The sequence below is a fragment of the Dromaius novaehollandiae genome, chromosome 4 (genome assembly GCF_036370855.1).
Source record: "Dromaius novaehollandiae isolate bDroNov1 chromosome 4, bDroNov1.hap1, whole genome shotgun sequence".
Lineage (NCBI taxonomy): Eukaryota > Metazoa > Chordata > Aves > Casuariiformes > Dromaiidae > Dromaius > Dromaius novaehollandiae.
Window position 1 is genome coordinate 74,514,335 of NC_088101.1, and position 12,099 is coordinate 74,526,433.

The 12,099-nt window shown below is 41.2% G+C and overlaps 2 protein-coding genes across 4 annotated transcripts in view; one reads left to right on the forward strand and one right to left on the reverse strand.

Moving 5' to 3' along the window:
* Window positions 1–4,796, forward strand: part of EVC (EvC ciliary complex subunit 1) — a 57,094-nt gene extending 52,298 nt beyond the window's left edge. For both annotated transcript variants that reach the window (XM_026121959.2, XM_026121958.2), the window contains exons 18-21: window positions 104–230; window positions 919–1,012; window positions 2,767–2,878; window positions 3,893–4,796. In XM_026121959.2, coding sequence (XP_025977744.2) covers window positions 104–230; window positions 919–1,012; window positions 2,767–2,878; window positions 3,893–3,974 — 415 coding nt within the window. In that variant the 3' untranslated portion in view covers window positions 3,975–4,796. The remainder of the gene's footprint in view (window positions 1–103; window positions 231–918; window positions 1,013–2,766; window positions 2,879–3,892) is intronic.
* A 5,113-nt stretch (window positions 4,797–9,909) lies between these two features.
* The window catches only part of CRMP1 (collapsin response mediator protein 1), a 51,944-nt gene continuing 49,754 nt past the window's right edge, over window positions 9,910–12,099 (reverse strand). For both annotated transcript variants that reach the window (XM_026122006.2, XM_064511455.1), the window contains exon 14: window positions 9,910–10,915. In XM_026122006.2, the coding sequence (XP_025977791.1) occupies window positions 10,824–10,915 (92 nt within the window). In that variant the 3' untranslated portion in view covers window positions 9,910–10,823. The remainder of the gene's footprint in view (window positions 10,916–12,099) is intronic.

Here is a 12,099-nt window from a genome sequence, read left to right on the forward strand (position 1 = left end):
AATGAGCCTTTCTCTCTACAAAATCTCCTACATACGTTTTGCCAGCACTGTATTCCTTCCTTGAACTGAACAACATGGGTACTCTCAAATTTCCCTTTACCAGGATGGTGCTGCAGCAAAAGAAGGTTTTGGCTCAGTTTGAACTGCAGGAGCAGATTCGTCTGGAGTCTCTGAAACAGAAGATGCTGGGATTGCATCAGCTAGAAACTGAGCTGGAGAATCAGCTACAGGTAAATTAGGGTAAAATGACTCACGGATCTGAAGCAGTCAATGGCAAAACCTCTGACAGGTTGTGCGGGTCTTTTCTATGGCCAAGCTGAAATCAGTGCTAAGACTTACTACTGCCTTCATCTTTGAAGCTATGTCTCAAAACCCAGTAACACACACAGACAAGCTAATGGTTTGAAACAGATTCCCAGAAAGAATACTGATTAGGTCGAAGATGATCACTAGGACATGGGGGAGGCGTTAGATTGTTGTCTTCCTTGTTGACAGTTCTGTACTGAGTCTGTTGCAAGTACAGACTCACTTCTTGGTTACTTGGACATCTCTTTCCATCTAGTCAGATGGAGGATACACAACCTTCTTACTAATACCTCAGTGCACTTGAGTTCACAGCCACAGCAAAGGGAACCAGGGCCAAATGCAGTGTGGATGTGATCAGCACAGTTGCACAGCAGATCTCCTGCTCCTCATCACTCACATGTTCATGTCGAGTGCTGTTAACTGGAAGTTATGGTTAGTTCTCCACACTGAATCTCTCTGCACTAGGAAACGCATTGCTGATGCTAACTATTGTTTTCTGTGATTCTGCAATGACACATGACAAGCTCCTTTTTTGTCATCCCTTGTAGAATTACATAACTCAGAATCAAGCTGATTTTTGTTAATTTGCTTCTGTTTTATCTCTGTGGGCAGGAAGCAGAGCAGGACTTTGTCACAGAGCTAGCTACACTGGCCCACGTTCCACTCCCCATGAAGAAGCAGCTTTCCAAAAGGAGCAAGCCAACAGGTTGGTACACTCCCAAATTGTTTTAAATGCTTTATTCCTGGCACGATGTCAGTGGATTGCTTACACTTATGCCATATTTTAATGACTGGGCTCAGAAAAGAGGCAGTATGAATAGGCAATTAATATTTTAATCAATGCTGATATGGGCCATCTGATATTTGGCCCAGAATATGTCGTCCCCCCCCCCCATAGCCTCCTTAAATCAATATAGCAAAAGGGAAAACAAGCCTTTAGAAATAAATAGTCTTCTGGGCCTTTGTTGTAAAATGTTTAATTCTTTTTTCAAACAGGAAAAAAAATCTGGTATTATTCTACTGATTACATTCTGCCCTGCCCTTATTACAGCAATTTTCCACATCACTGATATTAGCCGGATACCATGCCCCAATAGGCTAAAGCTCCTATTTGTTCTTATGAATAATCTCCTCTGGCAGATGTGTCCAAGGACGATTATCCATTAATTAGTATTGGAGTAGCAGTGCTTACCTGCTAGAGTACACTCAGTGGCAGCTAAACAGTGTTTCTTCCAGGGAAGTTACTACATTGTTCCACATATCAGCGCATGTCTTGCAGTACAACACAGTATGGTTTTAGGAGAGATTTTTTTTGTCCATGCTATTTCCCTGACAGTTGGGGAAATTGGGACATAGAGAAATAAGGTGACCTTCTAAGGTCACCCAGCTTGCTGATAGCAGAACCACAAATAAATGTCACATTTCCTCACTCCACAGCAGTTCTTTAGCCAATAGCTGACATTGTGTCCATTGAGGTAAGTCTTTGACTTAATTGTTCAAACCACAATTATTGTTTTCATCTTTATCATCATCTTTATCATCTTTTATCATCTTCAGTTTGATCACTAAGTTTTTGGAGGACAGCAGAGCTGAGTCACCCAACTTTCCTTCTCAGAGTAGAATGCAAGAAACAACCTTCCCACACACATATTCAAAAGTAAAACCTTATTGAATCAGGAAATCTTAAATAATTGTATGAATTTCCTGCCATTTTAACAAATTAGACTAATTCGTTAGTTCAGTAGACACTTAGGGACAAGTTGTCAGAATAGCAGTTGTGTTCCCTAATCCACACTTGGCACGAGCTGAATGTGCACATTCTCATCGTGTGGCATCTTCCACCTGTGGAATCCCTCTATCAATATCTGAATGAAACATTTTGCGTTACATTTGAAAGAAGCTGAAAGGTGAGACAGGTTCCTGAAAGGGAAAAGTAGCTCACTCACCTGGACAATTTTGAAGTCTCTTTCCTCAGTCGATCGTTTTCCAAGCACGCAGAGCTGTTTCTTCTGGTGTGCACGCTGACCCTAGGGACAGATGTGGAAGCTTAGCTCAAGGTCCTAGAAACCGTGACTTTTTAACATCAGATTGTTCTGTCTCAAATTACATAAAATTATGAAGTGACTTTTCTTCTATTTGCTGGTAGTTAAGAACCACATGCAATTATTTGCTGAGAAAATGCATGATAGTGCTTTCAGCTGTTCCACTTCACAGAAACTCACTTCAGTGTCTGGCAAGCATGCAAGCTGAAGATCTACTCTGTGGTAACTAATGGATAGTCAAAAAACAATACTCTGTACTAATGTAAACTGGAATCAGTCCCTTAGCATAACAACAAATATATACGTAAGTGTTACTATACTAGAAATTAGAGTATATTCTTCTGCTTTAGATTAATCAGAAAGAAACAAGCTGTAAGATCTGTGGGGGGTTTTAACTCGCATGTCTGTGTCTCTTCAGGGGAAAAAACAAACGCAAAAAGAAAGACCTTTCAGTCTCCAGAATCAGAAGACAAAGGTGATTCTCATGAAAATATTCAAGAGCCCCCTGGACAGACTTCTGGCTTATACAGGTACAGTAGACGTTAAAAAACGCTATCCCCTGAAAAAGCCTTTTACAAAAAACAGAACAAAATCTAGTTCCTAAGCAAGTATGTCAGTCAAAACCAAAATATAACACCTACATTAGCTGATCTTCCTTAGTATTTACCTCTCACATATACCTCACCTTTTTTTCCCCATTCTTATTTTAAATTTTCAAAAGTCATCTGAGTTTGCTTGTCTATGCTGTTACATATTTTATAAATAACTTTGTTTTATGTAGAGAAACGAAAAATACTATGTTTCCAAATTTCTTCTAAGTAGGTTTTTAAAACCTGGGTCACAGAGAGCATAAATCAGCACAGACAATTGAATCCAATGGAACTAGGCTGACTTATAGCAACCAAAATATGGTCTTTGGTATTTAGGCTTTCAACTACCACTTTTATTTCACGAACAAAGGCAAGCGCCAGTCTTTGGCTGATCAGGGTAGCAGCTCTAACAATGATTTTCTTGATAGATGTTTCGGTTGGCTTATGCTGGGGTGCTAACTGGAGGAGGAAAAATAGCTACAAACCTGAAAGATGCCAGCTGATTACTACGGGCAGATCAAACCAGCCAGCTGGTCGCTGGGGCTTGATATATTGAGCAGAGAAAATCCTGTTGACAGGCAAAGCAAACAGTTGGTTCTCAGGAGCCACAGGCCTTTGGGGAAAAGTATTTATCCCCTGAGTGACCTCAGCCCGGGACTGACTTCAGAAGATGGCTCCTTTCCCTGATGGCATCAACCCTTTTCACACACTCCTTTCCCACAGCCAGCAAGGGATACATGCGTAGGGAGCAGGGACACAACAAAGGAACATTTATCTTTATGCAACCTTGTTTTGGCAGGCTAAACAGTGACAGCTGAAACCTGCAAGTGCAAAAATTGTAATCATGTAACAAGCTCCTTTTTCCGCATATCAAAATGAATTTAAAGAGAGAATCATAGCCTTTGAAAAACTTGGTCTACAATTATGTTTTATTTTCTTGTTTCTTTCTTTCAGAGATAAATCGCAGAGTTCACGTGAAGGGGAGACTGAGCCACGGAAAAACTCAAAGATGCTAAAAAAAGGAAGCAACAGGTAGTAAAAATATTTATATGAGCTGTCTGAACACAAAGCATTCTTCTGGGCGATCTCAGCAGCTATAAATACTTACTGAGCTGGTTTACTGAGGAACAATGAAGAACATCAGTAATAACCGAGAAATCTTCTTTAGCTACAGACCAAAAATCAATCTTGTGTGCCTTTGGCTGTTAATGAAACATTCTCACTTGATTTTGGGGAGGAGGAACAAGGACATCTTTCATAAAAGCTCTTGAGGGAATGTGGAGGTAGTTTTCGATGAGTGCTATACCTGAGGAAAGTGCGCTTGGAGCAAACAGATCTGCACTAGACTGGTTGCCGATGTTGATATATCCCAGGAAGGATTCATTGTAATAGTGAAGTACCATATGCTTTTGAGCCCTAAATGTGGTAGATCTGGTCTTAATATTTTGATTGCTGCTTTGGACTAAAAAATAAAAAAAGCAAAATGTAAAGAATATTTCAGTAGACTTCAGATGTCAGTGGTACATCAAAAGATTGAATTTGGTCTCTCGTTTGTTATATTTTAATGTTTCTCAGGCTATAGTTGCTTTTTTAAAATTTGTACAAAGATTTTGTAAATGTATTTCCCTGTGCTTGTCTCAGATTTCAAATTACTGTTAGAGAGAATGAGACAAAATCTGTTTACTCATTCATTTTTACACTTCACTTCCTATTCTTCCTAAAGTAAACTCTGTTTTCAGTATACTTCATTATGCTCATTATGTTTCTTATGGGTAATTTTGTTGTTATGCAAAGCAGCTAATTCTTACTAGCTGTAAGAACACCTGTATAAAGCAATAAATTACAACACTTAAGCAACCTTCCAGCTTTCATGAAATTAAAACTTTCCATCATTTTAAAATGACCATACGTTTTGCTAACTAAAAGGCTGTCCATTGGCACATGTTGTAAAATACTACATCAGTCATAAAATTCACCCTCCAATTAAAGAACAGTCACACAAATGACTTCACTAAGTATGTAACACACAATTGTTTAAATGCTATCTTTAATGTCAGTCATTATCAAAAAAACTTATGCTTTTTTCCTAAGTTGTATCACTTTGAGTATTTGATTCTTCTAGTTCAGCAATTGGTTGTAATGGTCTTTCTACCTTACTGGTCTAGACATTTTAGTTACCTGTTTAATGGTTTTTTACCTGTTTAATTTTTTTTTTCCTAAATGGATGCAGCCTAATTAACTTTATCTGAACATCTTAATTCTGCAGTGCACCCTAGGCAGAGAACAGGAAGGAAGCTTTTAAAATTACAGTTGAATATGTTGTTAATACACTGTTTTAAACCATTCAGTACTACAGAGGCTCCAGTCATAATTAGGATGTCGCATACTCACTAAAACAGCTTCCCTGGATGCACTGTAATTTATTTGATTAGGCAGGGCTTAAATGGCTTTTTATCTCCCTTGAAAATGTGGATGTGTTCAGATTATCCCAAAAGTGAGGCAGCAGTGCCCTCTCGCGGGGAACAAGCACGGGTGTCCTGTTTCGCTGTTCGGCATCACCCCGGCAGGGTTTCTGATGGCCCCTGCCTGCATTTGATAAAGGTGTTGCCGGCGGCCCCGGTCCCAGGAGTGCGGGGGCCATCCCCATGAGCACCGTTCCCACCAGTGCTGAGCACCAACCCCGCAAGCGCCATTCTCACAGCCCCATAGGAGTGCAGGTGCCATCCCTGTGGTCCTGCAGGAATGCAGTGCCATCCCTGTGGTGCCATCCCCATGGCCCCACAGGAGCATGAGTGGCCATCCCTATAAGGGCCATCCCCACAGCCCCTCAGGAACATGAGTGCCGTCCCCGCAAGTGCCAGCTGAAGTCACTGTGTGTCTGCTGTAGAAACCTGTGGAAAGCCTTGTCATACAGAAGGCTCTCTGGAAGGCAACCTGCACCAGATTGAAGAGCAGTGTGGCTTCAAAGACTTCTACCTGGATTATTCAAGCTGATGCTGAAGTGGGCAGTTTCATTTTTGAGATAAACAAGCACTCTTGAGGATATGCAACTCATCAGAATTTTTTGTTGGGGACAGACGTTGTATAGTCTGAGGTCTTGGACCAAAATTCCCGATTATGTCCTGAAACTGACAACCACATAAAGGTCCTTTGATCCAGCCTGGACACCCACTACACAGAAGGTTGAGCCAGCACCAGGGTAGCACCCTCACTCACTCCATGAGCGAATCTACAGCAGTCTTTGGGACCCCTTCCAATATCCAGAGATCATTATGTACAACCACCTTCTGGCTGTATTTCTTTCATATGAACAAAAGCATCTTCCATCTGAACACCACGCCTTGTGAGGAAGGAGTTGCCAGGGCTTACAGCTTTTCGAAGTAGTATTCCTGTCCATGTACTTTAAAGATACCATTGTATGTATATCTCATTTTTCAAAAAAATTACAGAATATGCAATGGGGGGGGGGGGGAAATGAGGGTGCTGAGACCTAGGTACCTCATCTGTATCACTCCAGATACTGTTTCTTTAAATATCATATGTCTCATGAAATATCCCAAACTGCACATTTACTAAATTATAAGTTATTATTGCCTCTCCCACACAAAATTTATTTTTAATTGAATGCTTCTCACTATCCTCACTGAAATATATCTGGAAAGTTTGTGCGAAGTTCACCAGAACCACAATGGAAAAAAAATCCTCAAATGTTTTTGCTTAGACCACTGAGATTTAATATTGGCCAGTTCCAAATGGCAAGAACTAGCTGGTGTCAAGTAAACTAGCAAGTGGCAGGTTCAAAAGGAGGCTCTTTGTCACAGTGTGTTAAGCTGTGCAACTCCTCACTCCAGGAATTTATATATGCTAAGATTGTGCATGGGATCTAAAAGTGTCTGGACAAATTCATGGTAAAAACATCCACGGCTTATTAAATACAAAGATGCTAACTTCTCCCTCAGGAAGTTGCAAATCACTGGAAATTAGGGGAGTATTCATAGGAGTATTAGCATTACCTGTTTGCTTTTTTCTCATACCCTTCCTTAGGCTTATGCTGTTGGCCACTGGAACTCAGAGTAGGTGGACATCTGTTCTGGTCCAGTCTGTTCTTTTAATTCTTAATGATAAAGATCAGTGTATTGCTTTGAGAAACATTTAATGGCTGGTACAGATACCAGTTTGGGGACAGTTTTAGCATCCTCATTAACAGGCTTTGCTACAAACTATAAATAACATGCAACTGCATTGCTCCAGTAGTAGACAACAGTCCAAATTGTGACTCAGGAAACACTCTGTGGTTCCAGCCTTTCTCTTCCACTTCCCTTGACTGAAGAAAATAATCCTCAGACTGTTGGGGCTGTAGGGACTAATTTTAGGGGATTGGCAAGTGGCAATAAAGAAGAGCTAATCTCACATCATTTGGGTTGTATAAGCTATTAAAAGCTCATGCTGCAAAGTTTTAGAAGCTTGATAATTGAAAAAGCATGAAAGACTTCGCAAACTGCAAGTAGAAAGCAGGGAAATGACAACTGTGTCCCATGTGGGTGCACATGAATAGATCTGCCTGCTTGGGGTTCCTGCATGGAGGCGAATTCAAAGAGAGTTTCCTGCTCTGCAGATGTACTCAGGATTACAAGCTAATCCACTCTTTAGTTATTGGGGGTTTTTTTATTTAATGGCAGGTTAGCAATGCAAGGGCAGCAGGCATTGCTGTGAAATAGTCCTCCATATGGCAAGAAAAGCACCACTTACCTTACTTTGTTTAAAACCCTCGTAAGAAAGACACACACCAGCTCTCTGCGTGGTGACCTGTGTCCAAAAAAAAAAAAAAAAAAAAAGAAAGGAGAGGTGTTTAAATCACATCCATGTGCTGTTCCTTGTCTGCAGTGGAGAGACCCAGGTGCAGCACAGCCTCCACGTTTCCAAGCTGTCCTGAGCAGCGGCCAGGCTTCAGGGGCGTCTGAGCATCACAGGCATATCAGTGTATTTCTCCTTAGAGGAAACATAACAGAGTTACACTGACCTGACAAGCACAGTCTTGTTAGCACAGAACCATGGAGCCGTGAGATGCCTCACAAACAGGCAAAACATGAATTCACAGGCACTTCAGCATGAAAAAAGAAAAAACATATTAACAACAATCCTGACTGGTTTGTAGGCAAAGGGTTCTTTCATTTAGGATTTTATTTGTCATGTAGGAAAAGTGGGATCTGTGAATACAAGTTACACAGTTGTTTCTATCTATTGGTTCTAGCGTGAGAAGCCTCATAGATGGAGCAGAACTGTTAAGCAGAAGTATGCAATCATTGCTATTAGCACACAGAAAAGAGCATCGCTGCTGTTACCAGCAGTTCCAGAATTCCCACACTATATCAGATTTGCCTGGTAGCTTCACAAGCCAGTTTCATTTTTATTTGGGGGGAGGGAGGGGGTAGATCACCACAAAAATTAGACACACTGTCAATCCTCTTAGCAAATGGGTTGGAACAGGGCAGTGGAGGTGGAGAGCTTGGTGCTTCAGAATTGCCTTACCTGCTGGACTGTCAGCTATTCCTGAGCAGCTTGTCCTCGGGCTTCTCTGTTAGCGATCTTTTACTTCATATAAAATACCTGAACCACTACTGACAGTGAGCAAGCAAGGCCAGCCATTAGGGCGGGGAATTGACTCAGTCTCAGGTGCAGATCATCCAAATCAGTGGGTACCAGCCTGTCTTCTCTCCCCTTCATGAATCCAGGCCAAAGCTTCCCCCCACCCACCCCCTTCCCCTCACAAGCACCAGAAACAAAATATTTGAACTTTTGAAATAAAAGCTTTATTTTGGAAAGAGGTTCAATTCATTTGTCTGAATTGGAGTGTTTCTTCAATGGTTAAGATCAATGCCAAAGGTGGGGAAAAAAGAAAACTGGTTACTCAAACAGTTCTGCGGCCAGTTTTTCAGACCAAGCTAAGGTGAAAGGATTTTTCTAGAGTACTTGTTCCTTTCCCAGGAAAGCTGAAGATGAGCATACTGGCTTCAGAATAAGACAACAGGCTTCAAGTAGGTTATTTCCAAGGTGTGTATATCCCTCATGCCCACGTGGTATGCACCACATGCCTTTTGCCTACACAATTTATTGCTGTGTGGGAAGGACATACCAGTGCTAAGTGGTCAAGCATGAACACAACTAGACAAAATCAGTCCGCTGGCACGTGGCTGTGCTGCGGGACTTTTCTTGGCACAGCTTTGTAGCACAGACAAGGGTGAAGCAGCGCAAGACCAGTAGGAGCTGTTTTGCTAACCTGTTTAATTTCTTAGCACCTCCACTGTAGCCCATGCTTCCCACAACATCTGCAACACAAACAGACAAGTAAGAAGCGATAGAAAAGAAGTTTCTTTTATGCAGTTTGTGAGAGAATGAAGAAAATTACAGGGAAAGCATTTTCTTCACTCTCAGCAAAAGAGATAATGCAGTCCACTTTCTCTCACCCTTTCTGCATTGTATCTTGTTCATGGTAGACACCATCCCAGTTCAGATTAGCCGAGAACACACCAACACAGTCCCAAACAACCAGCACTAAGTGGAGTAAAGCTTAGATCAAAACTGGAGCATCACATACTTGTTCCCAGCTCTGTTGTTAGTGCTTCTTGTGAGTACTAAAGATGAAGAGGATAGCAATGAGCTCCATTTCAAGCAAATTAGCTGCATACTTGAAGGTCTTGGCAGATAGTTTAGATGTCATGTGGCCAAAATCAAGGCAGCTGCAATGCAACAGGTGAGTGTATTTTTTTACTGTGAGCTATAGGCAATTAAGCCAGATTATGGCATGCCATAATATGAGCATGCAGATAGGTATATTAACACCCCCTGCGATCTAAGGAGGTTCATTGTTTCACATGGTGTCAACCTAAAATACACTTTTTCTTTAGTACCTCCATGCTAAATTTTCAACCACTGAGCAACAGTACTGGAAAGCAGAGGAAGACGCTTACCCATCAATTCATTTCCTTTATTTCACAAGCTTTGAATTCAGAAATAGAACCACGACTAGTAGATCTGATACGGTAGAGTAAGTAAAAATGCATGTGATTACAAAGGAAAAACTTTGTACAAAAAACTTTAAAAATCCGACGGCAACTTGGATTATCTGTAAGTACGAAAAAACTCATGCAGAAGGAGAGCACTACTGCCCAGGTGAAGAAATCCCTGCAGGGGTGGCAATGGCATTGCTGTGAATAAATTATGGCTCTGTCTAAAACGGAAACAACAAAGACACCAACTTGGAATGTGTTGAGTGGCTACAGACGGGTGCTACAGAGACCATTTGTCATTGTGTGTCTTGATGATTTTCTGTGCCTGAGAGAAGTGCTTCTTGGGTTTATAATAAATTAAAGGTGAAAACAGAAGCTGCCTATGCTACTCTACTGCATACTTTCAAGATGGCCATTTTCTTCCTCCATAAGTAGTTCAGTGGCATTTGTCAAATATGGATGTTAATCTTGGCATTGTGTCTAGTCAATTGTTGGCAACGTGTTCTAAAGGGGCTCACTCACAGTATGTAACTTGCATAAATAACTCAGTAACATGCATTAACTACTCTAACACAGCTAAGGGGTGAAAAGGAACCATCATTCAGTTACAAGACAAAGCTAAAACCTGTAGTCACTAAAGGGGCAATGGAAGCACCATGCTTTAAGGTGACTATGGCATGAAAGCACAATTGTGAGGCAAGTAGTTCCAAGCAAACACACCACACTATTATCACCTCTTCCTATACAAAAAAGAAAGACATTTCATTTTTATTTCCATTAGTACCAAATAAAACTGTGGGTTCAGTAACATGGACGCCGAAGGGAATGGACATTATTCCCATGAGCCTTCATCCTCGTGTTTCTGTCCATCAGAATTTTCAGCCAAGACTGGTAATATTAGAGCGACCACCAGGAGGTGCAACAATGCGGTGTCCAGTACGGCGTGGGTTGTTATCATCTATTTGAGCTCCTGTAACAAGAGGAATTCAGGAAACAAAGCTATGAAAAGGAAGAAAACCATCAGCAGTGATATTTTACCTGGCTAGTTCCAGCTACCCTTCCTTAACATCAGCAGCAGCTGGTTTCTCTTGAGCCAGACCTCCGACTGAAGGTCGGCTAAACAGATTTCCAAAGCATGTTTGTGTGCCTAGCCCCAGTGGTCTTCAAAGAGGAGCATAGCCTTAACTGTCCGGGACTGGACTGATGCTTGTCCTACAAGGGGACTTGCCTTCCACTGACTTGAAGGAGAAGCCGTGCAGGGATGGCAGCCTGTAGAAGGTATCAGGATGCACCTTTGCACCTTTCTGCAATCAGACCCTGAGAGAACGCATTACCATAAGTAAAAGAAAAATTTAAAGCATGTATGTGCACAATGGATTTTTCAAACCTGCATTATTGATTTAACCTGCCTTATTTATCTGTCTCCATTGAGTCCGTGGGTTAAAAATTCAGTAAATCTGACTTTAGGGATCATAAATCCAGGTGAAAAGGGAGCACTGATCTGGTGTAAACTCATATCCACTTCACACTGTATTTAAAAGGTTTGAAAGGTTAAGTTTGCGACAGCAAACTTTATACCAGGTTAAACATCTGATCACACTCATCAACTATCACATATCTTCCCAAAGGCAACATAAGACTACCATAAAAGCTTATGATTGTTATAAATGCTATCATATTCTCCAGTTCTGGTTAATTCCATGAGAATGCAATTGTGTGCGTTTGCCTGATTCTTATCGAATTCATACCACTAGCTGTCTTGATAATACACAAATCTAGGAGCAGATTGGGAAACCACAGCCTTAGATGCATATGAAAATCCCACTCATCATTTATTATTGTTAGAGATCAAAATTGTAAATGGTTTTGCTTTATATGCTTTATGCTTTGTATACGCTCACCTTGGCCCCAGAGTGGACCGGCAAAAACATACCTCAGCTCATCAGAAGGGTATTTAAAATACTTGCTTTCCTTGGGCTTTCTCTAGAAGTTTTATTTAGTTTCTTAAGGCAGGATCTGCAGGGACAAGAACTCCACCATTGGCTCCGACACGGGAGAAGAGCCAGTGACTTTCATTACAACATCGTAAGGAGACACTCATTTACCCGCTGTGCTATTGACTTTTGGAGGGTAAGATATGATGGACTAGTAATT